Source organism: Rhinolophus sinicus, chromosome 18, assembly GCF_057876585.1.
Source record: "Rhinolophus sinicus isolate RSI-liver-muscle chromosome 18, RSI-T2T, whole genome shotgun sequence".
NCBI classification, from domain to species: Eukaryota; Metazoa; Chordata; class Mammalia; order Chiroptera; family Rhinolophidae; genus Rhinolophus; species Rhinolophus sinicus.
The window spans coordinates 75,501,283-75,527,200 of NC_142518.1; the positions used below are offsets into that span (position 1 = coordinate 75,501,283).

General features: G+C 45.2%; 1 protein-coding gene across 14 annotated transcripts in view; it reads left to right on the plus strand.

Annotated features, from left to right (window-relative positions):
• Positions 1–25,675, plus strand: part of TMEM164 (transmembrane protein 164) — a 201,627-nt gene extending 175,952 nt beyond the window's left edge. For 12 of the 14 annotated variants that reach the window (XM_088794795.1, XM_074323807.2, XM_074323800.2 and 9 more), the window contains 2 exons: positions 19,385–19,485; positions 21,176–25,675. In XM_088794795.1, coding sequence (XP_088650921.1) covers positions 19,385–19,485; positions 21,176–21,382 — 308 coding nt within the window. In that variant the 3' untranslated portion in view covers positions 21,383–25,675. The remainder of the gene's footprint in view (positions 1–19,384; positions 19,486–21,175) is intronic. The other 2 variants (XM_088794792.1, XM_088794791.1) reach the window with 1 other exon arrangement.
• Positions 25,676–25,918: the final 243 nt, after the last annotated feature.

Consider the following 25,918-nt stretch of genomic DNA (forward strand, 5'->3'; position numbering starts at 1 on the left):
CCCATGAAAAGATCCAAATTCAAAATTTGAAGTATGCTTTCTACTGATTGTGTATTACTTTCCCACTATCGTAAAATTGAAAAATCTTAAGTCAACAACCATCTTAAGTAAGGGATCATCTGTAGTTCAAAACCTAAGATATAAAAAACCATTTTATGAAAAATCACCTTCCCACCCCTTCCTCCTATCTACACCTTCCCCCCTAGAACTCCCCAGGTTACCACCATTTTTGTTTTGTGCATATCCTCCCAGAGTTTCTTTTTGAATATGCAAGTAAAATTTTAAAATATTTCATTTTCCTCCTTCTTAAGATATACTTTCCAAAATATCATACTACTATACCACTGTTTTGTTGCTGTTACTGTTTTGCTTAGCAGTGTTTCTGAGAGAGCTTTTCTGTGTAAGCCCATAGGAAGCTTCCACATTCTTTTTCACAGCAGCATATGTTCCATTGTGTGGGTGATAAAATACAGTATAATAAAAATGGTACCACTTTTTGTAGCACTGTGAGGCCACACATTGTTTCAACCTCTTCACACACATTAACTCATCTAATCCCCACCCATCGTCTTAGGTAGGTGTTACTGTTATCTCTCCTTTATAAGGAAACTGACGCTCAAATACTAAGTGGCATACCCAGGATTTGATCCTACTGGTGTGCTTCTGGGGTTCTTACTCTTACACATAACACAAGGCTACAACCGTATACCTTAATTTGTTTATTCCGTCTCCTATTGATAGACATTTAGGTTGTTTGGAATCTTTTGCTAATATAAATAACACTGCACTGACTTTGTACCAATGCCATTTTGCATGTGTACAAGTGTATCTATAGGATAAATCCCCGTAAGTGGAATTGCTGAATCAGAGTATATGCATTTATAATTTTGATGGGTATTTCCCAATCCACAAAGGTATCACAATTTAAATGCTCACTAGCAGTGTGTAAGAGCTCCTGTTTTCCACACAGCCTCATCAAAAGAGTGTATTTCCAGCCTTTTCAATTGTTACCCATCTGTAAGATAAAAATAATGGTACATCAGTTCAGTTTTAATTTGAATTTCTCTTGAGTGTCACAGCTGCCTTGTGTAGGTGTTTATCTGTGTTTCACCACTAGGTGGGAGTAATTTCATATTTTCATCCTTCCAGGAGATGAGGTTATACAATTAAGATAATTTTTTATCATAAGTTAAATTAATAATAAGTAATTAAATCGATAGCATTTAGTATAATTAATATGCTGTGGGAATGAGGGCAAAGGCAAAGTCTGTGAGGTCCCAGGATTTGGCTTGGTTGGCTGGAGGTGGTTTGGATGCCACGAATGGAGAGGGGACCCAGAAGGAGCATGTTTTAGAGAGAAAGATGATTTTACTTGAGTTTGAGGCACTTCTAGGCCATCCAGGAGGATATGTCCAGGAGGCAGTTCAACGGAATATTCTGGAGCTGTTCAGGGGAGTCTGAGTTAGAGGCTGACTTGAGTTATAAAAGTGACTTTGCTATAAAAGTGGTGGGTACAGACATGGGAGTGGATGAGGTGGTCCAGGGTAACTATGTACGTGGGGGAAGAAATGGAACTTAGAAAAAGGCCTCGAGGAGTATCAGTCTATAAATAATGGACAGGGAGAAGAGTATGAAGAGATTGCAGGAGTGGTCAGAGGAATGGAAGGAATGGCTGGTTATCTTGGAAGCTAAGGCAGTAAAAATGTTCATTAAAATAGTGTTACTGCACTAAAGGCACTGCTGCTCATCACAGGAGTTACTTGAGAGGCAAGGTTGGTGGGAAGAAAAGTAGGTTTATTCAAGATACTGGCATTCTGGAAGGATGGCAGGCTCCTGCCCAAAAGCCAGCCACCACCCCACCCTCCCCGCCCCTCCCACTTCCAGCAGGGCCAAAAGGTTTTAGATGCAGGTAAGGGGAGGCAGGACAAAGGAAAGGGAAAGTTGGTCAGGCAAATCCTGGAAAAAAGGCGCTTCCCAGAGGCTGATATGTTGCAGGGATAGGAGTGGATCTTAAAAACTTCCTTTAAGTCAGTGTCCTGGAGGTTTCCTTGAGGAAACAGGGTCATTGAGCCTGATATGCATACGGTCTGCAGTAAGCAGAACCATAGAAACTGGTATGCACAGTAAATATATAGTAAACAGAGTCATTAAGGTTTGGTGGGAGGGAAGGGAAGCAAAGAAAAGAAAAACTTTCAGAAAGTCCCAAGCTAAACTACACTGTTAAATCGAATTACACTAGAGGTTTAAATCTCCAAACAGAAGATACAGTTTCACTGTTACAGTAGTGCTCAAGAGCACCGTGTTGTTTCACAGAGTTCCAGGAAAGTAAGGCCGTTGGAGAAGTGGGGATGGGCAGGAAGGAGTTAAGAGTGCTAAGGAAGGAGGGCTTAAGGATGTTGTAGAGCCAAGGGAGGGGTTTCTGTCTTCCTTTTCCCCTCATCCTGTTACCCGTCCTCCCCTTTCCTGTCTGCCCAAGGCTGGGCATGTTCAGGCACTAAGATGAAGGCCAGTAGTGAGAGGGAACATTAAAGATACTAGGGAGAAAGGGGAGTGGATGAATTACAAGGTGATGGCAGCTGCTGAGAATGGAAGTGCTTTGTGGTAGATTGAGAAGGGTGGTGACAAAAGGAGTAAGTGCTGCAGGAAATGGGAGAAGGAGCTAATTCTAGACTGTTTCAGTGCTGTTCAGTAGACGTCTCTGATGACAGAGATATTCTCTATCTTCTCTGTTCAACACGGTAGCCACTAGCTAGCTACGTGTGGCTCCCGAGCTGATGAAATGTGGTGATGCAACTGAGGAGCTAGGACTGAGGAATTTCTAATTTGGTTTAAGTTTAATGAAGTTGAATCGAAATGGAAATAGCTGCATAGCTTTCATAGCTACTACAGTTGACTCTTGAACCACACAGGTTTGAACCGTGCGAGTCCACTTATATGTGGATTTTTTCCCAATAAATATACTGTGTTTCCCCAAAAATAAGACCTAGCCAGACCATCAGCTCTAATGCGTCTTTTGGAGCAAAAGTTAATATAAGACCCGGTATTTTTTATATTATATTATATTATATTATATTATATTATATTATACCCGGTCTCATGTTATATAAGACCTGTTCTTATAGTAAAATAAGACCTGGTATTATATTATATTATATTATATTATATTATATTATATTATATTATATTATATTATACCCGGTATTATATTATATTATATTGACCTGGTCTTATAGTAAAATAAGACCGGGTCTTATATTAATTTCTGCTCCAAAAGACGCATTAGAACTGATGGTCTGGCTAGGTCTTATTTTCAGGGAAACACGGTACAGTCAGTCATCTAGATCCATGAATTTCATAGCCACAGATTCTAACTGTGGATTGAACAAAGTATTTTCAGTCCATGCTTGGGAATTTGAGGATGCGGAGGGCCAACTGTACGCATTGTCCCATACCATTTTATATACGGGACTTGAACATCTGTGGCTTTTAGTATCCATGCTGGTCCTGGAACTAATCACTTGCAGATACCAAATGACGATTGGGAGTCTAATGTTATACTCAGATTTTCCACTGTGCAGGTGTGTGAGTGTGAGTGTGTGTGTGTGTGTGTGTGTGTGTGTGTGTGTGTGTTGCTTGCTAACCCCCACGTTGTTCAAGGGTCAATCATATATTGGACAGTGCATCTCTAGAAGTTTGGTGAGTAGCACTGAGGGGGGTCTGCCTGAAACAAATTTCTGTGCATTTTTTTTGACACTGATCTGTCCAGTCACCCCATTTTCTCCAGGAAAGCATAGCAGCCTGAGTGAAGGAGCAGAACGTCTGGCTTGAGGGATCCATCTGAGGTTGGGGCTTTTTAAACAGCATCCGTGGTGTGGAAGATCCAGAAAGTGCGGGATGTTCAGGGTTTGGATCAGACTTTTGGTAATCCTGCCACCCACTTTTCTCCTTTCGGGTTTCTGCCCAAGGGCAAGTCACCAAGAACAGTAGTGGAATAGGAAACAGAATGCCACTTCATTCTTAACTGAGCAGGCACCCACTACCTCCAAATGCAGGCTGGGCTCCTCTGGCAGGCTGTACTAGAGCTTACAGCTTTGGTCTTGACACCTAGGTGAACTTCCTGCTCCATACCCTGAGAATCTAAGGTGGCCAGATCTGTAGAGTGGGCCTGGACTAATTTCCCACCAGTCAAAGGAACTGAGAAGTTAGAGAGGAAAGTGAACAGGCCTGGCTGCCCAGAGACCGATTCTTCTGAGATGTGTGTGATGAAGCTATACTACCTGGTTTCAAATCCTGGTTCTGTCATTTACTTGCTGTATGACCTTGATCAAGTTCCTTAACTTCTCTGTGCATCAATTTCCTCATCAGTAAAATAGGAATAATAGTACTTCCTCCAAGAGTTGTAATGTGCATTGAATGTATTCATGTATACAAAGCACTTTAGTGCCTGTCACTTAGTTTACACTATATAATTTTGTTCTTATTAATGTGGTGTCTGCTTGCTAATGTACCATGACTCTGTCTACTAATATAATAAAATGTAGTCTGAGCAGTTTCTTAGGTCCTCGCCTTTAGCAGGCCTTTAGCAGGCCACCGCTTGGGGATAAACTAGTGAGGGGGGAGGTAGAAATGTGGGGGTGGAGGGATGAAGAGGGTGCTAAGTACGAGAGTTCAAGTGATTGGTCATAGGGTCCAAGCTGATATGGAAGGCAGTAAGGCTAGGAGATGGCTGAAGACCAAGGAGGAACTCCTTGGGGAGAGTTAAGGGGTACCCAGGGGTCAGAAGTCTCAAGGAGCTCTACCAACATGTGCATGGTAGAACTGAGGTTATAAAAGCTGACATTCTGGGAGTTTGTGGTCAGATAATCCTAAGTGAGGCAGGGCAGTTGTAAGTGCTGACTGAAGCCAGTTGTGGGAGGGGGAGGTGGAATGGAGGTTGCAGATCTGTAGAGATGAGGAGGGTCAAGAGGCCATGAAGTGAGGGTCTTGGAAGTAGCGCCCTCATGGATGTTGAAATCACCCAGAATGCAGAGTAAAAGGCTTAATGTCAAAAGGAAGACTGTAAGCCAAGTGAGAATGATCTGGGATGAATCTGACAGTGACCTGGAGGACAATGGGTGGCAGTAATGAGGAAGAGAAGTCTGAACTTGACAGGAGAAAAGAGAAGTGGAAACATTTAGAAGCAGTAACAAGGAGCTAGAGGAATCTTCAACTCCCCTTCCCCCGCAAAAAGCTTGCTGTGAAAATAGAAAGATAAGAACAGCCTCTGCCCAGAGCAGCCAGAGGGAGAAGCAGTGTCCTCAGGGGAGAGCCAGGTCTCCTTAGGGTTAGGAGGTAGAAGGGCCATGTTGTGCAGAGGTGGCAGATACAGGATTTGTTGATGGTGCACCACGGTTTGGAAGGAAGTCAGCCATGGGCTGGGTATGGGAGAGCACCTGCACAGCTTTAGGACCTGTAGGGCTGCTGACACCCCCTTCATCCGTATAGGGGGTTTTATCAGTTGGTTGTGGTTCTTTTTATTTAGGCAGGGGTTCTTAACCTGGGGTCCACAAATAGAAATTAAGGGTGCATTAACTTGGATAGGGGAGAAAAATCACATCATTCTTTTCACCAACCTCTAGCAGAAATACAGCACATGAATGTAGGCAATGAGCAAACCTGTGTCTTTGTTGTTAGTAGCAATCACAGATGGCTTCCTATCACATTACAGTAGTTGCAGACAGCTCAGAATCCTGTTTAGGTCATCACTGCTTTGAAATTATGGTAGTAATTAGACTTGCCTGCTAGAGCTTATTATTAAATGTATTAATAAGGCACTACAGAAGGACAATATTTCAAATCTGTTTACATATTTTGATAACTTTTAATATCACTGGCTTATTTTACAACCCTTTGCCTTTTATTTCATGCATTTAAAACATTGTTCTGATAAGGGATTTGTTGGTGTCCTTACACTGCCAGAGGGGTCTCTGTGTGATGGGAGGGAGGTCATACCCTGCCTCCAGGCTGCCTGGAAACCGCTTTCTGTTTCACTAGAGGGAGCTCCTGTTTCAGAATTGGGGAGCAGTGGCCTCTCAAGCTTGCCACTGGGTAAGGTTATTTTGAAGTACAGACAAATTGATGGTCTTTGGGGGACATTTCTGGAAACGGGGGTATAAGAACCCCTATGTTATTTGATCCCAGCAAGCCACTTCTCTCTTGAGTGGGCTTTACTTGTCTCTTGGAGGATGAGGGTTGGGATACAGCCCCTCTGCTAGCTTCTAGGACAATTAAAGCCAGAACATTTTGGCCAATGATGACTTGAAAACTCACCCCACAGTCATACTAACCCCAGTTCCAGGTAGTGTTACCTGTTTTCTCCCCTCTCCCGATTAGCCTATTGCCCCTCCTGCCTAGCTAGCGTCAGGATGTTGGGAAAGGTCTCATCTTTCACTGGCTTGCCAGTTCCATATTTGCTGGTCAGGTGAGGGGTTGGGGAAAGGATAAGGGACTCAGGTAGATTCTGAAGGTTCTCAAGTGGGTGAGAGGAGAGCTGGGGAATTTGAAAAAAAAAAAGATGGCTAAGGCCTGAGCTTTGTCCAAGAGGGTAGGTAGATGAGTTTCTGAAGACCTCCCTGCAAAAGTGCAAGTAACTGGGGCTCAGAGCACTTTGTGGGAGCAGAGGATTAAGTATTTCCTGCCTTAATTGTATTAGTTTCCAGGAGACGCTGCTCCTTACACCTGGCTAGATTGTGGCCCATCTACTGCGAGCTGTCTCTAGGCCTCTTGGTGCCTCTTGCAACTCCAGGATTTCCCCCTAAGTCCGTGTTTTTCTTGTGTGGTTGGAAGACCTAGCATCAGAATCACCTGAGGTGCTTGTTGCTAAAATGAAAATTCCAGGGTCCACCCAGATCTCCTGGATTCAAGTCTCTGGGGCAGGGCACAGGAATCTGCATTTCTCACACATCCTCAAGGACAGGGGTTCTCAAAGTGTGGTCCCTGGACCAGCAGCAGCAGCTCAACTGGAGAACCTGTTAGAAATACAAATTCTCAGATTCCTAATTCTAGGCCCCGCCCCAGACCTACTGAATCAGAAACTCTGGGGTGGGGCCCAGCAAGCTGCCTTTTAACAAGCCTTCCAGGGGATTCTGCTGCCAGTTCAAGTTTGAGAGCCACCCTCCTAGGGGAACCTGATACAGACTGAAGGTTAAGCTTCATTGTCTTAGGTGATTCAAGAGTTGGACCCCCTTGCTGAAAGCTCACCAGAGACCCAGTTAATACAAAGTGCAGAATTGTGTGAGGCACAGTGGTTTGTTATGTTTAAGTAGTACTTTTCTGTAGTGTAGCTCCATACTCCTTTACCTTTTCTATTCCTACAGTGCTCCTGCAAGGTAGGTAGGGAGGACCTGGGATTCCCCTGTGAGAGGGACACTGATGCTTAGAGAGGTTTTGATCCAAACAGATGGTCACACAGCAACTTGGTAAGACTAGAATCTGGGACCTGGATCTCTGGACTCCAGTACTTATTCTGCTAGGCCAGGTCCATCTGATGAATTCTTTGACAGCCCAGCGTCCTTGCTCTATGTACTATTGGCAAAGGGCTGGCTCTCTCATGGATGAAGGTGGGTCTTTACGTTGACTTAGCCACAAGCTTGGTGGCTCTGTCAGTCCCCACTAGGCACTTTGACAGTGAAGCCTGACCTGAGTGGGCTCTCCAGTCCCACAGGATAGGGGGTCGACAAGATGGACCTTCCACATGGACACCAACTCTGGAGAGCCTACACTTTCTTATACATTAAACAGACAGTTCATCCAGTCAAATACCTGGATGAAAGGAAACCTAACTTGGACTTTTCACTTAATGGCTGGGAAAATGGGAAGTCACATATCCATGATCACCTTGGGGTTGTGCTACCCAGAGATATATCTTCTGGGCAACTGAGGCTTGCAAAAGTTAGAAATGGAGGTGCCTCATTTAGAGGGCACCAAAGATGGGATGGCATTGTTGTTGGGAACTAAAATCTCGTCATTCTCTTCCCTGTCCCCAAACCTGCATTCTCCGATGTTCTCCATCCCATTGAGTGATAAGACCACCCACGCCAGAAATCTAGAGAATCATTGGCCCTTCCCATTTCTCCCTCACCACCCCCCTGCCACATCCAATCAGTGACCAAATCCTGTCAATTTGACCTCCTGATCATTTCTCAAATTCATTTCCACTACTCCTATTTGTGTTCAGATCAGATCATCCCTGACTTGGTCTATTGCTACAGCCTCCACACTGGTTATCCCCCCTCTAGTCTCGCCCCATTTCAATCCACAGCCAGACTGCAGCTCTATCCTTTGTTATTCAAAGTATGGTCTGAGGATTAGCAGCATCTGGAAGCTAGTTAGAAATGCAGACTCACAGGCCCCAGCCGCACCTACTGCATCAGAACATAACTTTTAAAATCTCAAGGTGTTTTATAAAATCCAAAATATCTAATGTAGCAAACAGAATTCTTCATGAACTGGCCCTCATCTCCTGTTTATCTGCCTCTCCCACGTGATAGTTCAATGATACCGAGTTATATAAAGTTCTTGAACGTATTAGGCTGCTTGATTCATTCTTTCAACAAATATTTATTGAATCCCTACTTTGTGTCAGGCGCTGTTCTGGATGCTGGGGATAAAGCAGTGAGCAAAACAGACACATATCCTTGCTTTCGTGAAGCAAAGCTTACATTCTTGTGGGAGGAGACAGTAAAGAAATAAGTAAAATATATAGTAAGTCAGATGATGTTAAGTGCAATAGAGGAAGAACAAAAACAGAGTAAGGGGCGTAGTGCTGCCGAGTGGGTGCAGTTTTGAATGAGGTAGTTTCATTGAAAGGGTAGGGCTCACCAAGAGTGTGACATTTCACGAAAGGCTTGTAGGCGAGGAAGTTAGCCATCAGATATCTGGGGAAAGGATATGCCAAGCAAAGGAAATAACAAGTGTAAAGGCCCTGAGACAGGAGTGTTTCTAGAATATTTCAGCAACAGCAAGTAAGTCAGTGTGTCTCGAGCCATGTGAAGGAAGGGAAAAGTAGTAGGAAATGAGGTCAGAGAGGTGATATAGGTGAGGGGGCAGATCATATATATAGGGCTTCATAGACTGTAGTAAGGACTAGATATTTTGTTCTGAGGGTGATGGGTGGCTGTTGGAAGGTACTGAGCAGTGCACTAACGTGATCTGAATTAATTTTTCCAGGGATCACCCAGTTGCTATGCTGAACTTAGACTGTAGAGGGACAAGGATAGAAGTAGGGAAATCTGTGAGTGATATTTGTAATAATCCAGGGAGGACATGATAGAGGCTTGGGCTAGGGTACTATCAGTATAGGCAGAGAAGAGTCATTGGATTCTGGACACATACTGAAGGTACAACCAGCAGGATTTGCTGATGGGGCAGATGAGGGGTATGAGAGAAAGAGAGGGGTCAAGGATGACTCTAAGATTTTTGAGTAAGTTAGATAGATGGGCGCCTATTGAGAAAAGAAAGACGAGGAGAAGGGACTTTGTGCTTGTTTTTTGTTCCACCACCACCATCACCCCCGTAGTGGGGAGTGCTCTTTCAGTTATCTATTGTTATATAACAAACATTCCCAAAATTTAGTGGCTTAAATCAGTGGCTTATTATTTCTCACAACTGGGTTGACTGGGTTGTTGTTTGTTATGGACTGAATGTTTGTGTCCCCCAGATTTCATATATTGAAGTCTTCACCCTAATGTGATGATATTTGGATATGTGGCCTTTGGGAGGTAATTCAGGTTAGATGAGGTCATGAGAGTGGGACTTTCATGAATGGGATTAGAACCTTTATAAGAAGAGGCCAGAGAGCTCCCTAGTCTCTTCTGCCATGTGAGGACACAGCACAAAGATGGCCATCTGTGAACCAGGAAGTAAGCTCTCATCAGACCCTAAATCTGCTAGTGCCTTGATCTTGGACTTCTTAGCATCCAGAACTGTGAGGAGATAAGTTTCTGTTGTTTAAACCACCCAATCCATGATGTTTTGTTTTGGCAGTCCGAGCTGACTAAGACATTTTTCTACTGGTTTTGCCTGGGCTCAGCTAGGATGGCTGGGATGACTTGGCCTCTCTCTCCACATGGGCTTTCATGGTATGGGTTCTCAGGGCAGTATTCCAAGAGGGAATGTACAAGCGCTTAGCAAGCCTCAGATCACATCTTTTTGGATGATTCCCTATTGACCAAAGCAAGTTACGTGACTGAACTGTGTGAGCCACGGGGCCAAGTCAGTGTGGGAGGAGAATATATAAGGGTATGGATACTGTGATATGTGATGCAGTGAGAGCCAGTATTCAACAGTCTACCTCAGGAGCCAAGATTAGAAGTTGGCTTTAAGAGTGAGATGCCCTCTAGATATTCAAGTACAGTACTGAGTAGTCTGTGAGCTATGTGAACCTGGAGTTCAAGGCAGAGGTCCAGTCCAGGCTGAGATACAAAGGTTGGAGTCCTCAGCATGAAGATTGAATTAAAGCCGTGAGATTGCTTGAAATCACCTAGGGAATGAAAGTAAATAGAGAAGAGAAAAGCTCTGAGTTCTGCAGCCTGATCCTCTCCATCATTTAGAGGTCAGGGAGATGAGGCAGGAGGAGAACTAGGAGAGAAGTATCCCTGAAGCCAAGTGAAGAATGTTTCAAGAATGAAAGGGAATGTAAGATGAGGCCTGAGAATTGACCATTGGATTTAGCAATGAAAAGATTATTTGTGACCTTGATGGGAGCTGTTTTGGTGGAAGCCTAATAAGAGCAGGTTAAGAGAGAGTGAGAAGAGAAGAATTGTAGACAGGGAGTATAGACAGGCGCTGTCCAATAAAAACATGTGAGCCACATATGTAATTTCAAATGTCCTAGTAGTCACACTAAAAACAAGGTAAAAGAAACAGGTGAAATTAAGTTTCATAATATATTTCATTTAACGCAATATATCCAAAATATTATCATTCCTATATAATTAATATCAAGTTATTAACAGGATATTTTACATCCTTTGATACACAGTGTGTATTTTACCATAACAGTTCCTCTCAATTCAAACTAGCCACATCTCAAGGGCTCAATAGCCACATGTGACCAGTAGCTACCATATTGGACAGTGCGGGTATAGACAGTTCTTTCAAAGACTTTTGCTATAAAAGGGGAGCAGAGGAATGAGGTGGTTGCAGGTGGAAGTGAGGACAAGTGATTTTTTTAGAATGCGAACTATGACGGTATATTTAGTTTATATGATAATGGGAATAATCCAGTACAGGAGAAGAAATTGTTGATACAAGAGAAAGAGGGAAATTGCTGGAGTAGGTGAGGGGGGCAGGATCTGGATACAAATGGGAGGGCTAGCCTTGGCTAGGATCCTGGGCAGTTCAACCATGGTAATGGGTGAAGGCAGAGCACATTGGGCCCCAATGCAGATAGGTGGTTAGATGCGGTCATGAGAACTTATGGAAGATTTTATCTGATTTCTTTTTCCTCAGTAAAGTAGAAAGCAAGGTCACCATCTGAGATTGAGGATGGGGTAAAAGTATTGAAGGTCTGAGAAGAGAGGAGAAAATACTAAATTGTGACATGAGAGAGTGAATGGGCCGGGGAAGTGTAGTATATGATTGCCTGGCAACATGAAGGATGCACTTGAGGTTTGTGATCACAAATTTGCAGTGAGAACAGTCAGCATTATTGTTTTTCTCCAGCCACGTTCAACTATGTAGGGGCAAGCAAGGAGGAGAAGATTGGGGCTTAACCAGGGTTGAGTTTTTTTTTCAAGATGAGTATGATAATGAGAGGCACAATGGAGTCAAAGTAATTACCCCGAGACACCAGGGGTAATTAGAATGATGGGCCATGGAATTTAAGCGGGGAAGAGGGAGCCATGAGGGACAGCAAAAACATGGTAGAACTAATGGATTACAGATTCCGGTGGGGTCAAAGAAGTGTTGGGATCAAGGTTAGAGGGAGTAAACTGGGAAGAGAGAATGCTTGATTTATGGATGGGCTGCAGATATTCATAATTATAAGGTCTCAGGCATGACCATGAGAACGAGTGGCTGAGGTGCGATAGAGGACATGATCGTTGAGGAGAAGAAGCCAAGGAACTGAGAGGCCAGGATACTGGAAGGTTCATCTAGGCATATGTAGAAATAATCAAGAAATATGACAGGAATGGTTTTGGAGAGAGTGGTACCAAGCCAGGTACTAATATCCTCAAGGAATATTGAGGGCCATGATCCATACATTTGTAGACAACTCTAAAATGAATGGTGGGTGGTATGCAGTATGGTGGTTCTGAGGTTTTAGGAAGAAAGGAGCACAAGTGGTCTGGAAACAGCAATGAAAAGAAAGAAGTTACCTACTGTAGCTCCATGCGCCAAAGGAGAAAAAGCAATGACTACTTTAGAGGGCTAAGCATGCTCCTCATGGGGAGAGGTAGGTCCGGTAAGAGCAAAAGGATGGAGGGGACATTTAAAGAAGTGATTGAAATATTGGGAATTTGGCTAAAGATTTCTCTGTGACTTCGCATATTCTGTTGTCTTTTTCTGGAATTCACTTCCTCACGTTGTGCACCTAGAAAACTTTTCATCATTTACCAGCCAGTTCCTGTATCTCTACTTTCCTGAAATTGTTATAGTAAAGATTACCAGTGACCAGTATTTTGCCAAACCCAGTGGAAGTTATTTGTCTTTTCTGTACCTCTATAGAGAAGTGTGTTCCCTGTGGAATTTTATACAGTGACAGGAATGTTCTATCTCTGCACTGTCTGATATGGTAGCCACTAAGCCAATAAGCATGTGCTTATTGAGCACCTGAACTGTGGTGCGACTGAGGAATGAAATTTCTAATTTTTATTTTAATTCATTTAAATGTAAATTTCCACATGTGGCTAGTGGCAGCCTTTAATCTTCTCGGGGATCCTCTCCCTTCTGGTGACTATTGCTGTTTCCCAGGCTCTGTCCTTGGTCCTTCAATTTCATTCTGTGGACTCTTCCTCATTGATCTTATCCATACTCCAAGCTCTGTTTCCAGGCCACCTCCCTCTCCTGAGCACCAGACCTGGACATCCACAGCCTATTGGAGATGTCTGTTTGGATATCCTATTGGTATTCAGTGTCAGCATGCTCCAACTTGAACTCGTTTCTCTTCTCAATCAGCTCCTCTCAGTTACTGAATTCACAGGGAATCACCCTAGATGTCTCCTTAGTGTCAGACAAATTCCCAAGTCATCTGTATCTCTGCAGCAGAATCTGAACTGGCCTTCAATCTTGTCCCCCTCCAGTCCATCATCCACACCGTTGTCACAGCAGTCTAGCTGACTGAAACATAAATTGACCTTGTACTCCCACTTAAAACCTCTCAATGGCTTCTCATTGTGTATAGGATAAAGGCCAATTTTCCCGGCGTGGTGAACAAGGCTCTTTATGACCTGAATCCACTCGTCTGTCTCTCTAGCTTCATCTCCTGACACATGTCCCCTCCCACTTTATGCTCCAGCAACACAGACCTGCTTGTGATTACATGCAAACAGAATGCTGTTTCATGCCTCCACACCTTTTCTACCCGCTACTCAGAGTGTCCTTTCCTTCCTCCAAGCCTCTACCCCAAGTCCTTCTTGTTCTTCAAAACTCACCACAAGTGTTATCTTTTCCAGCTCCCCTTCCTTGATGTCCCCATTACTTACTGTGCTTACCTTATTGCACCTCATTGTTCACTTGTAAGCTGTAGGGTCACTCTCGAGGGAAGGGACTATGTTTGCTTCCTTATCCCCACTGCCTAGCATGGAATATGGTGCCCAGTATGCACTCATCAATGCTGAATGAATGGGTAACGTGTAGAAGTGAATGAGTTGAAGGTAGTAGGAAGGCGATTAGAGAAGGGGATGCCAATGTGTCCCATCTCATTTCCTTGGTGTAAATCCTTCCTGGATGGGATTATGAGAGAAAGGGCCCTTGGGAGACCTCTCTGGGGATAGGTCTTTGCTGCTGGTGGTGCAATTGACTTCTTTCCCAACACTCATAAAGCTTCTTTCTGGCAGAAATTGATTTCAGAAGAAAGCTGTTATCCAGGTTTTACCCTACCTTTAGAGCTGAAATACTTCTATCCTCCTGGGATAGAAGATGCTAGCAGAAAATGTCAAATTTTGTCCTAAAGTAGAAAAAAAATGTTTTATGTGTTTAATTTTTCTGGAAGTACTTAAATTTCCATTTTCCTTTAGAAGCAAACTGGTTTTTCACTGGGATTATCCCAAGGGCCACATCCAGGTATATAGAAAAAAGAATGATGTGTGTTTGTATACAATTTGTATATATCTATGTAGACTGGGTCATCTATTCCCAGGGTGCCTTTTCTTTTTTTCTTTTTTTTTCAAGGAAATTGAATATTTGATCATCTTTGCAATGAAAAGAACCAACAACAGTAAAAAGGCAGTGGAAACCATAAAGTCCCCCTTCCTAGAGATCACCTCTTACAAGATTCCCTGTCTTCTAATCTTTTATGAGATTTTGGATGCCTGTGGTTGGCGTGGTAAAAACAGCAGCTGCCACCTCTGTGCCAGGCCAGCTGCTTTGTTTACTTTTCCATATCTTATTCACTTAGCAGCCCCAAGAGATAGGTGTTACCTTCTGTCTACATATGGGAAAACTGGCTTAGATGGGCAGCACAATTTGCCCAAGGTCACCCCTTAGACAGTGGGAGAAGCAGGATTCAAACCCAAGGCTGTCTGACTCAAAGCCTTTGTTTTAAACACTAAGCTGTATTTTCCATCATCAACATACTGTTTGGTGTTCTTTTACTGTTGCCATTACTAGCCAGTGACTAAAGTTATGTGGTTGTTATTCGAATGGCAGTGGACTGTTGCACAACATTGAAGTACCAGAGTTTATTTAACTTATCTCCCCTTTTGGTTTGTTTCGTTTCTCAGTATTATAGGCAGTGCAGGTGTATATATCTTTTTGCAATTAAGGGCGGATTCTTGGTTTTTTAGGTATTCAATGGTAGCCCTCAAAGTAGGATTGTTGAGCCAAAGGGTTATAGTTTTATGATTCTCCAAAAACGCTGTGCCCTTCATTCGCCCATGCAGTGACAATTTTTTGAGTGCCTACTGTGTAACGGGTGCTGGAGGTGATGAGGTAATTCAGAAAGGGCCCTTCCCTCAGGGAACTAACAGTCTGGTGTGGGATGTTATGATGCAACACAGATGAAATGTGTGGGTTTGGGCAAGAGGCAGTGAGAGCTCTGAGAAACGTGACCCCACGCAATATCTGAGTGTTCCTTTTCCCCCATATCACAGCACAGAGCAGAGAGAAGCACGATGAGAGCAGGGCTGCCAAGCAGTTGAGGCCTTGCCCCAGCTTTCCCCAGGTCTGTGGCGAGCTGCACCCTGGCTGAAGACCCTTCTCCTTCTGTCCTTTTCCTGCACCCACGGAACCTGTCACTACTGCCCATCTGCCACTAGGGGGAGCCAAGCAGAGACTAAAGGGAAGGGATATTTGGGGGAAGTGGCTTGGGGCTTGAGGAGTGGTGTGAGCGGCAGCCTCAGCACCTGTAGGTCCTCCAGGTCCGCTCTTCTTCCCCTTAACGTCCCCAGCAGCCAGGGTGACAACACTGTGCTCAATTCTCACTCACTCAGCAGACAAGAAAGTGCACAAAGTGTAAGTGCGTAGTTCAATGCCTTTTTACAACTCAAGTGCTGTGCTAGATGCTAGGAACACAGAAATGAGTCCCACATGGTCATCGACCCCAAGGCGTTCTGGGTAGACAGACAAGGAAAGAGACTGTACAACTTGGCATGATGGAGATCTGGATAAGTGGCAACAAGGGCATTGAGCAGTGAGTCCCCTGGCAATGTCTGAGAGCCCAGTGCTCTGCTGTTGTGACTTTGGCTGTGGCACAGCCTCAGTTTCTTCATCTATAAAATGGAGGGATGAGTTTGATAACCTCAGAGGGCCTTATGCTGTGAGCCAGCCTCTTGTTCAGAGAACAAGGCTGAGCTGCTTCCCCAGAAGACCCACTTGGCTTCAGTCACCCCATCTCACTCCTCTACTCCCCTTCACACTCCATCCCCCACCCAACCCCATGGTGTTCTGCCTCCAGCCTTCTTCCTCTTTTGGTCTACATATGCTCCCCTGACTTTGGTTACCATCATGTGCTGATGACACTTATATCTGATGTTCAGCTCCGTCCTCTTCACTGGGTTTGTGACTCATATACAGGCATACTGAGCTTTACGGAGCTTTACAGATACTGTGTTTTCATCAACATCGAGGCAAGACCTTCCACCAGCAAAAAGATTATGACTCACTAAAGGCTCAGATGATGGTTAGCATTTTTTTTAGCAATAAAATGTTTTTAAATTAAGGTATGTACACTTTTAGGTATAATACACACTTAATAGACTAGAGTATAGTGTAAACATAACTTATATGTACTGGGAAACCAAATATGTGTGTGACTCATTTTATTGTGGCAGTCTGGAACCAAACCTGTAATATCTCTGAGGTATGCATGTAATAATAAAAAAAATCAGCATTTGTGAAATCCCAGATAGAGCACTACAATCATTACTTAAATTATCTCATCTATCCAACATCCTTGTAAAGTAGGCCGTGGCACCCCATTTTATAGATGAGTGAAACTGAGTTCAAGAGCTACTGAGGCTTTCTCATATTAATAAATGACAAGAGCCAGGATTTGAAAATCTTCGTCTGCTGGACTCCAGTGTCTATACTCTTACCCATCACACCATATTTCCCAGAGTGCATCCAGCTACATAAGAGATATTTCCACTTGGATATTCCACTGATACTTCAGTGTCAACATGTCTAAAATTGGCCTTATCATTTCCCTACCTTCTCCCCAATCTGCCTTTTCCTCTCCTCTATTGTAATAATTGGTACCATCAACCCAATGATGTCCAAGCTAGAACCCTGGGAGTCTTCCTATCCTTCCTCATCCTTCCTCCCAACATCCAGTCTTCTACCACATCCTGGTGATTTTTCCTCCACTTTTTTCCAGCCCCACTGCTGTTTTCTTCAAAGGCTATCCATCTTCCCTCTTCAGGTTCCTGCAGAAGTCTCCTTATCAGTCTCCCTGCCTTGACTCCCTCTGCTCGAATCCACCCCCATACACTAGTAGGCCAATGTGATCTTTCTCAAGCACAGGTATGATCACATCACTTTTCTTCTTCAAATCTTCCACTGCTTTCTGTGGCTCTGCAGCAGAGCTCAAAGCTGGCCATCCATGGGCAGAACCATCCAAGAAGACATGTTTTGTTTGGTCTGTTGAGCATTCTTAAAACATTTCGAATTACTTGCCAACATTTAAAACTCAGGAAATTCCATTTGAAAGTTCATATTTCTGGCTTCTCTTGCAAAAGTGAAAAAAATGGCCACTCTGGGCCCATGTCCTTGCAGGACCGTGATTGGATGGAGTTGAGTGGTGGCTCCCCTCTTTAGAAAGGGCATGGGCTTCCCAGTTGGCCAGTCTCCAGCATCCCTAATGGCTCTTTCTTTGTCCCTGGTCACTCCCCTGCTCCCAATGACCTGCCTGAGCCTTGAAATATTTGGGCTCATGACCCAGCAGCACGGGACGAAGGCCAAAGCCCTCACTCAGCCTGGCTCATAAGGTCCTACGTGGCCCAGTTATGAGAGGACTAGCTCTGCCAACTTCTTGAGTCTTACTTCTGCTTACTATTCCATCACACTCTCCTCTGTGGCCCCAAATCTTACCCATCGTTCTCTGAATTGCCTCATTCCTGCTCATGTCTGCCTTAGTGCAGGTTCCTGCTCTGGCATGCCTAGGCCCTTCCTGAAGTCCCATTTGTCTGTTCCCCCTCCACCAAGAAGCAGCCCTCATTCCCACACCTTCTACCCACCCCCTCACCCTCAAGCTGAGTTCTGTCCTCCCATAATATGTGGCACAGACCTTGATCATCGTGTTCATCATACTGGTTTCTAATTATTGACTGGCTTGTCTTCCTCACCTGCCTGACTGTGAGTCTGAGACTGCAGGGAGCCTGTCTCCTTTTTCTTCCTATCCTCAAAGCTTGGCATGGGGCTTGGAATATAACAGGTACCTTATAGATGGTGAATGAATGGATGAATCAGTGAAAGACTGACTTGGGAAAATACTACTCCAGGATGTAATGTTGCCACGTATTTGCTTGGGGTGGAGGGATCCAGGTTCCTTTCATGCGGGCACACCCCCCTTCAAGTCTCCATTCAGAGTGACACCCATAACATCCTATAAGCCACATCCCTGTTCTGCAAGCTCTGGAATACATCCAAGCCTACTGGGATGGTGGTTCTTATTGACTATAGAGGGGAAATATATCATTCTTGCTGTCTCAAGGGGAAGGAGTTATCTAACAGTTGGGACATGGCACAGCCATTGGATGGTTCTTTAGTTATTTGAATGATAATGGTGTGGTAATGATAGCATCTAACACACGTTACGCACTTATGTTATACCAGATCCCGTTCTAAGAGCTCTCAGTATATTATGTCCTTTACTTCTCACAACAACTTTAAGAAATAGATAGGACTACTATTCCAATTATATAGACAAGTCAACTGAGACTCGGGGACTTTAAACAGCATTTCCAGGGTCACACAGCCAATAAGTTGTAGAATTCAGATTTGAAACCAAATCTGTCTGACATAAAAGTTAACATTCTCAACCACCATGCAATACTTCCTCTATGACATTTCTCTTCTGAAATATGAGGGAGTGATTAAAATAAATGTGGAAATGAAGGATATACAGTTATATATACAATAAAATTCCAATTAGTAATTTAAAAAGAAAGAAAAGGAACTCCTAAAGCATAGAGAAAAGAACCAAGGAGACACACCCATGGGTTAGCAGTGGTTGCATTTGAGTAAGAGAGTGCTGGGGATGATTTTTTTCTTTTCCTCCATTTTTTTCCTACTTTTTAACATTTTATAAACTTCCTTTAATGAGCATGTATTACTTTTTAAATTAAATTTTAATGATATATCGTATTTAACTCAATATGTTCAAAATATCATTTCAACGTAATCATACACAAATTTAAGATATTTTACATTCTTTTCATATGTAAAATCAGTGTATATTTTGTACTTACAACATATTTCAATTCTAGTCACACTTTATTTTATTTCTTTTATAATACAGAAGACCCCATTCTTTGTAATGGTCCCAGCATTACATGGCAGAACAGAGGCTTATTGGAGTACCCAACTAATCAGTAGCACTGCCTCTTAGGTAGCTATTGCTGAGCAGTCAAAGGGGGTAATCAGCAGGCGGCAGCTGTGGCCCCAGCACCTGTACCCTCATGGGGCAAAGGAGCAGAAGTGGGTCAATAACTCTGCTGTCTCACTATCTCCCCTTTTCCTCCAGGTGCTTACACTCCAGAGCCCCTCAGCAGTTTCCGGTGGGCCCTTCTCTCAACTGGCCTCATGTTCTTTTATCACTTCAGCATCTTGCAGATCCTGGGCCTGGTAAGTTTGGTTCTATCCCCTTCTCTTCCCCTCTGTTTGGAGTTCTCCATAAATCTTGGTAATCCTGGTTGGCGCTGGTGTATCCTTTTGTTTTGAAAATACAAGATGCCAAGAGCTAGGACGTCAGATTGTTGTGTCTGGGTCGCTGATTTATGATCTACAGCCTTGGCCTCTTGAAAGAGTTTTCTGAATCCTCCAGTAATAACTGTTTCTTTCATCAATGAGGAGGCAAGGATGCCTTTCACTTATGGCCACTTGGGTCCGAAATAGTGAGCTGCAGTTGGAATGTGGTTTGCTATGGACCCCACGGGGAGGCAGGACCCTAACCCTCGCTCTGGGCCTGGGTAGGCTTCTGACCTTAGGTCCATTCTGGGCCTACTCCCAGGCCCTGAGCTGTGTGGCCAGTGGAAATGCAGTGTTGGGGGACCCCCGTGGCATTCTGGGGTGTTCAGACCTGGCTGGAGTGAGGATGATGGCTGGCCTTAGTAGTTGAGTTATCCAGAGCCCAAGATTGCTGAGTGCATGGGTGTCTAATGGTGGCAAAGTGAATAGGAAGAGCTCAGGGCTGGGACTGGAAGTCAGGAGACCCAAGTTCAAGTCCTGGCTCTTTCACTGTTCTGGGTGAGTCACCTTATCCTCGAGGGCAGAGAGCACTCCACCCATCTGCGACATGGTACAAAACTGCCAACCTCCCCGATAGGTGGTGACGACTTGTCTTTAATGTGAATGGGCTTGAAAGGCTTTGGAAGGCAAGTGGCATGGCCATCCTCAGGGCAGGAGTGGCATGTCTGGTTTTGTGTGCGAGCGGCATTGATGTAGCATCAGTTAGCCATGTGGAGCCTTGCGGGACCTTGCAGGCCTAGGGCATGTAAGTGATGTCACCAGTGCCTTTGCAGAAGCAGTCACCTTCTCTTCCCCACCCTGGCATATTGTTCTGCTCTGGTTTACCTTGAGGGGTGGTTTGAGGTCTTTGCCAAAGGCATGCCTGCTTTCTACACAATAGGGATGAAGCAGTATGACTTTCACACCTTTATTCTTATTGCGCTCTACTGGGTCTCCTTGATTCCAGAGGAGTCAGTGTCCTCATGTCACCATGCATACTATGCTCAGTCCTACCTCTGGGCCTGGCTCAGGTCCCACCTACAAGGAAGGCTCTGCTTGTTCCATTCCTCACTGTGTCTCCCCGTCCATCCTTCATGAGTCGTTTCAGGTGCTACTTCCCTCATGAAATCTTTCCTAAGGACTCAGCCCCCATTCTGCACACTCTTTATGTCTCCTGGTGGGGAAAACCCAGTGAGCACCATCTGGTCTGAGGTCAGATGTGGTAGATTGATCACCCCAACTTGATTGGTTGCCAGTTATGTGGAGGCAGGGACCATGCTGTTGACAGCTCTTTTCTCCCATAACACCTCTACGGTGACTAGGCACATAGTAGATGCTTAGAAATAGCAACGGGCTCTGGGCCCAACCCACAAAACCAGCTTTTCTACTAGACAGCCTCCCCGATTACCTGTAGCAGGCTCTAGCCTTGACTCATAAAACCTAGGGGAGAGAAATCCTGTTATGAACAGGTAGGGATTTGTCAATCCCTACTTGTCTAGTCCCCCATTAGGTAGAGATGGCTGAACTGGCAGAGCCAGAGAAAGCCTAAGGATGGTGAACGCTCACTCTACCTCCCTTGTCCCTGCAGGTCACCGAAGTGAATTTGAACAACATGCTGTGTCCGGCCATCTCAGACCCATTCTACGGCCCCTGGTATCGCATCTGGGCCTCGGGACACCAGACTCTCATGACCATGACCCACGGGAAGCTGGTCATCCTGTTCTCATACATGGTTGGGCCCTTGTGTAAATATCTGCTGGATTTGCTCCGGCTTCCAGCCAAGAAAATAGACTGAAGGTGCTTGGGTTTTTTTGGTGTTTTTTGTTTTGTTTGTTTTTTGTTTTGTTTTTTTGTTTTTTTTGTCTCCCTGAGGAAGTAAGTCCTGACGTGACTTGGAGAATTCCCAGTTCTTAATGAAATCATGGGAGAGGGCAGTAGAGGGTATTTCTTTATTTCCTTTTCTCTGTCCCTTTCCACAACTCTTCCTTCCCCAGCTCTTCCTCCCAGGACATTTCCTGGAGCCTGGGGTGTAGTGCTGAGGGCTGAATTTTTCCTCTTCCACTTTGCTCTTTCTCCCTGCTCCCAGTGGCCTTACATGGGGAGACAGTAGTCGGTAGGTTTCACTCTGCTTGTTGGGGCTTTAACAAACAGCTAATTGAGGAGAAAGGGAACAACAAGCAGTAGTTCTTTTGGCATCAAAGTGATGAGACTGGTTGTATTTCATTCCTCCACTGCCAGGGACCTCCAGACTTATGCTGGGGTCCCCCTTTTGTCTCCAGCATAGCCCCACTTTAAGGGGCTGAGGCCTTGTTTCTATACCAGCGGCAAGTGAAGAGCCAAGGGATTTCCCAGTTCATAGCCAAAATAGAACTGGTTAGATTCTTCCCACTGGTGTCTCATGACTCAAAGCAAGCAGCCAACCAGCCACTCCTTCCCAGAGGCTGCCTGCAATGGGAGGTGGGGCACTACTCGGCCCAAGATTCCATTGAGGGGCACAGAGAGCTGCTGCAATGGCAAATTGAAAGTGAACAAGGTTAAAATGTCCACAACTAATACTAGGCTACATTCTGCCTGTGAGAGCTAAGAACGGACTCATATCCCAATCAGAAGTAAGCACAGAAATGAATGAACAGAAGTGGTAACTTGAGAAAACAGTGATTTGAATCATATGCTCCATTTTAGGTTAATGTTGCTACTAGATGCCATTTTAATCTTGAGTACTCCTTAAATGTTCTCTCTTTTTTAAAGGCAGCTTCAGAGAAGGATGAGCTAGAGGGTTTTTTTTTTTTAATTTCTTTTGAGTTTTTCTTCATTTGTTTGCTCATTGATTTTTGGATGTTTGAGTTTGGAGAATCCTTACATCAGGGCCTGTCTCGGGAGGGGCTCTTGTTGATTTCATGGTTTTACAGGATATGTCAACATCTTGGGTTTGGGAAGATACAGGTCCTGCTGGCATTGTTTCCCTACGGCCAGATGTCACTGCTGCCAGACTCAGTGCTGAATTTAGTGTGGGGGGCACCACATGCTCCTTACCCCATCCACTCCCAAAGCCCATGTCCTGGGAGGAATCAGGTCCCCATGGGTGGAGATGCAAGTGTTCCCAAAGGAAAACCTTTTGTTGAAAGACTTGAGCTCAGTCATGCATGGATCTCAAGAAGGGAGGCAGTGGATGGGCTTTTTCTGACTTCTTGTTAGCTGGTACTAAGAACAGAGTTGCTTAAGAACAGAAAAGATGGTTGGTTCAATGACTTCCTCTGGTGGGCCTCCCCTCCCCTCTCCCACTCGAGGCAATCCAGTTGCCCTGGGCCAGTTCCAGTATTTCAGGTGGTACTGTGTGAGACGTAGATTGAGCTTTAGTGACTTTGTGATCATGCTTTTAGCAAACGGACCTATAAGAAGCAGCACAATGTAGGAGTCTCTGAGCAAGGTGATGCCCAGGGAACCGACCATGGAACCGCCCTTTTGCAGAGGCCTGCTGCCATTGAGACTGTCAATCTCTGGGATATGGGGGAACAGGAGGGAGAACACTGACTGCTCTTATTCCCCATGAGCTTCTCGTGATGCTTCACCTTCATTTTCTGCTATTTTTGAGTAATTGGCCAAGTTTTTCTTAATGCCTCTTGCCCTAGGGTTGTCCCCCAGAAGGGGCACCCTCTGAGTGGCTGTATTTGCTCTGCCCACCGTCAAATTGCTGCATGTAGGACAGACTGACAAGAAAATTTGTAAGGCCTCAGTGCCCTGCCTCCTCTTCACAAAAGGAAAGGTTGGAAGGAGGTCATGGGTGGAGCCCCTGGGGGCCTGTCCTGTCCCTACCACAACATGGAGTCTCTGTAGGCAGATGCTCTGTGCCTCAGCTGGGGGCCAGCAGCCTGGGTGGGGCAGACGCTCAGCTTCGGAATGCCACAGTGGCATAGTGACTCTGCAGGCGCTCTCTTTCTCCCTGTCTGTGTGGCATGGCACAAGTTGCCGGTCAGCCGGAGCTTTCCCTGCATTGGCATGCCTCTAAAAGCTTGACTTTGCCCTGGCTACAGCTCAGTGTCCCATTCAAGCTGGCATTTTCTGCTGCTTGGAAGGAAAAAAGAAAGTGAAAGCCATGCGCCTTGCCTAGCCAGGCCAGAGACAGATACACCTGTCAGGGGAAGGGGGAAATGAAAGGAAGGGGAGATGCAGAGCTTCTGGGGTCTAGGTTGGCTCAGAACCATGTACATGGAAGAGACAGAGAGTGAGCCTATTCCAGAGGCTCCACAGGGGTCATGGCCTGTATTTGAGGTTTTAGGGAGCAGCGTGCATCTGAATTGGTCTGTACCTCTCTGTTACCTTGGGCCAAGCCTTGGGCCAGAACTGTGGTAGCTTGCCTTGGAGGGCTGTGCCTGTACCAGCAGGCCTGGGCTTTCCAAGTCCTCCCCAGGGCTTTCCTGTCAGTGCCAAGGAGGTTCCCCAACCGCCCTGGCCAAGTTTCCACGTGCCATTTGCCAGCGTGTGTGGGTGTTTAGTGTGTGTCCCAGAGAATGTTTGTAGAAGTGGACAGTTTCCTTGAAAACAGCCCCGGGAAGGGAAAGGAATGCTCCCTCAAGCCCCCACATAGTCTTGGCCAAGGATGTGGGCCAGTGAGAATGGTCTATTCAGCTGCCCAACTTATGCCAGCAGCTCAGAGTAGCAGAAAGATGGTCATGCCTGCTTGCAGTCTCAGTATTTGATTTTGTACGCCAAAGATGATCTGGCTCATCTTCTTCCTGGAGGCCCAGTGACATACACCTCTGAGGAAGGCATGGACGCTGTCTCCCCAAGGCACTATTTTCTCTCCTTGGACTTTTCAGCATTTGCAGAAGCTGCTTGCATGGTGGTTGGGATAAGTGGGGCTGTCGATGCACTTTACTGTCTAGTACCTCAAGTCTAGCCATCAGATCATCCCTTTTGCTGCAGCCTCGGCCAGGGCTTTGCTATTTGTGTTCATTGATAATCCAGTGTTTTGGGGGAATGCCCACAACTCCCCACAGAAAACAAGTTGTCAGCAGGTCTCCATGCACTGGTGTTGGGGCTGGGCAGCGCCCCAGGAGTGAGCCAGGTGGCTAGGGGTGGTAGAAGGCCCTTCCTCCTGTTCCCTCGGCCAAAATGACTGCCCTAGACCTGTAGATGTTGGTACAGAATCATCTGTCCTCTTTGGAAGAATGAAGGGGAGGTGTGCGAGGAGACAAGAAGGGGTGACCCCGCAGGATAAGACACAGGGGTGGTGTTGCTTTTGGTCAGCCCGGAGCAGGCATAAGGGAGGAGTTCCTGCAGGCCCTCAAGTACTCTTTGGCAAGGCTCCAGATTGGGAAGGGGCCTCCCTGCTGCATACCCAGCCCTGCCCTGCCCTCTGGGAGGTGGTAGAGTCCCTGACAAAGAGTGAGCAGTGAGTCTTCCTCTTTTGTATATAGACGGAGCCAATCTGTGCTCAGGAAAAGGTAGTCGCTTGTTGCTCTTGTCTGTGACAATTTTGTACAGTGGTTTGCTACTCGGTGGCATAAAACAAAAGTCATTTCAAGCAAAGCTGTTTTGGAAACTTGCTTTCTTTCAGTGTCAGTTTTGTATTATATTTTAAAGAATTCTTCATTTATATTGGTGTTATTGTGGTGGAGAGGATAATGTAGTCTGATCTGTAATTAGTTCTGCCAGGAAATTGGCAAATGCCTCTGTCCCTCTTACCCCTACTCCCATTCCCAAGGCAGGATGGCTATACACTGGGCAGAACCCCTCCCCATTAGTGGCTCCCTTTAAGACCAGTCTTTGTAATCCCCCTAAACAGCAGCAGGGTGAGTATTTTTTCCAAGCTGGATCTTGAGTGCTCTGTGCCTCCACCAGTTTGCTCACACTTGGGGCATTTTGTAATGTGTTTTCCCTGTTTTCTAAAACTTTTTGATTGTACCAAAATGGTTTCTGCAGTCACCTTTGGAAATAAGTGGTCATTAATTTGTGAACTTAGCATTCTGAATTTTAGTCTCAGATGTTTCTGTTGTTGAAGATTCCTGAATGAATAGGAACCTTCACCATGGGACTTACCTGTTACAATGTTTTCTTCATTTACTGTTATTAAAAAAAAAAGTTATGAGAACCCAGGAGTCTTGGCCTTGCTTCCCAGAACCCTCTCAGAAGGCCCTCTGCTTTAAAGAGTAGACAAAGGGGCCGTTGGCTCCCCCACGCCGTGGAGAGGACCACCAACAGTTGGCTGGTGCTCTCAGCACAGCTCTGCCCTGAGAGCTGTGTGGCTGGACGTGTGGCCTTGAATTCTCATGTGCTGCCTGCTTCTGCCAGGGCTGCCAGGGACCCAGTGGGCCTTTTTCTCTTGGCACGG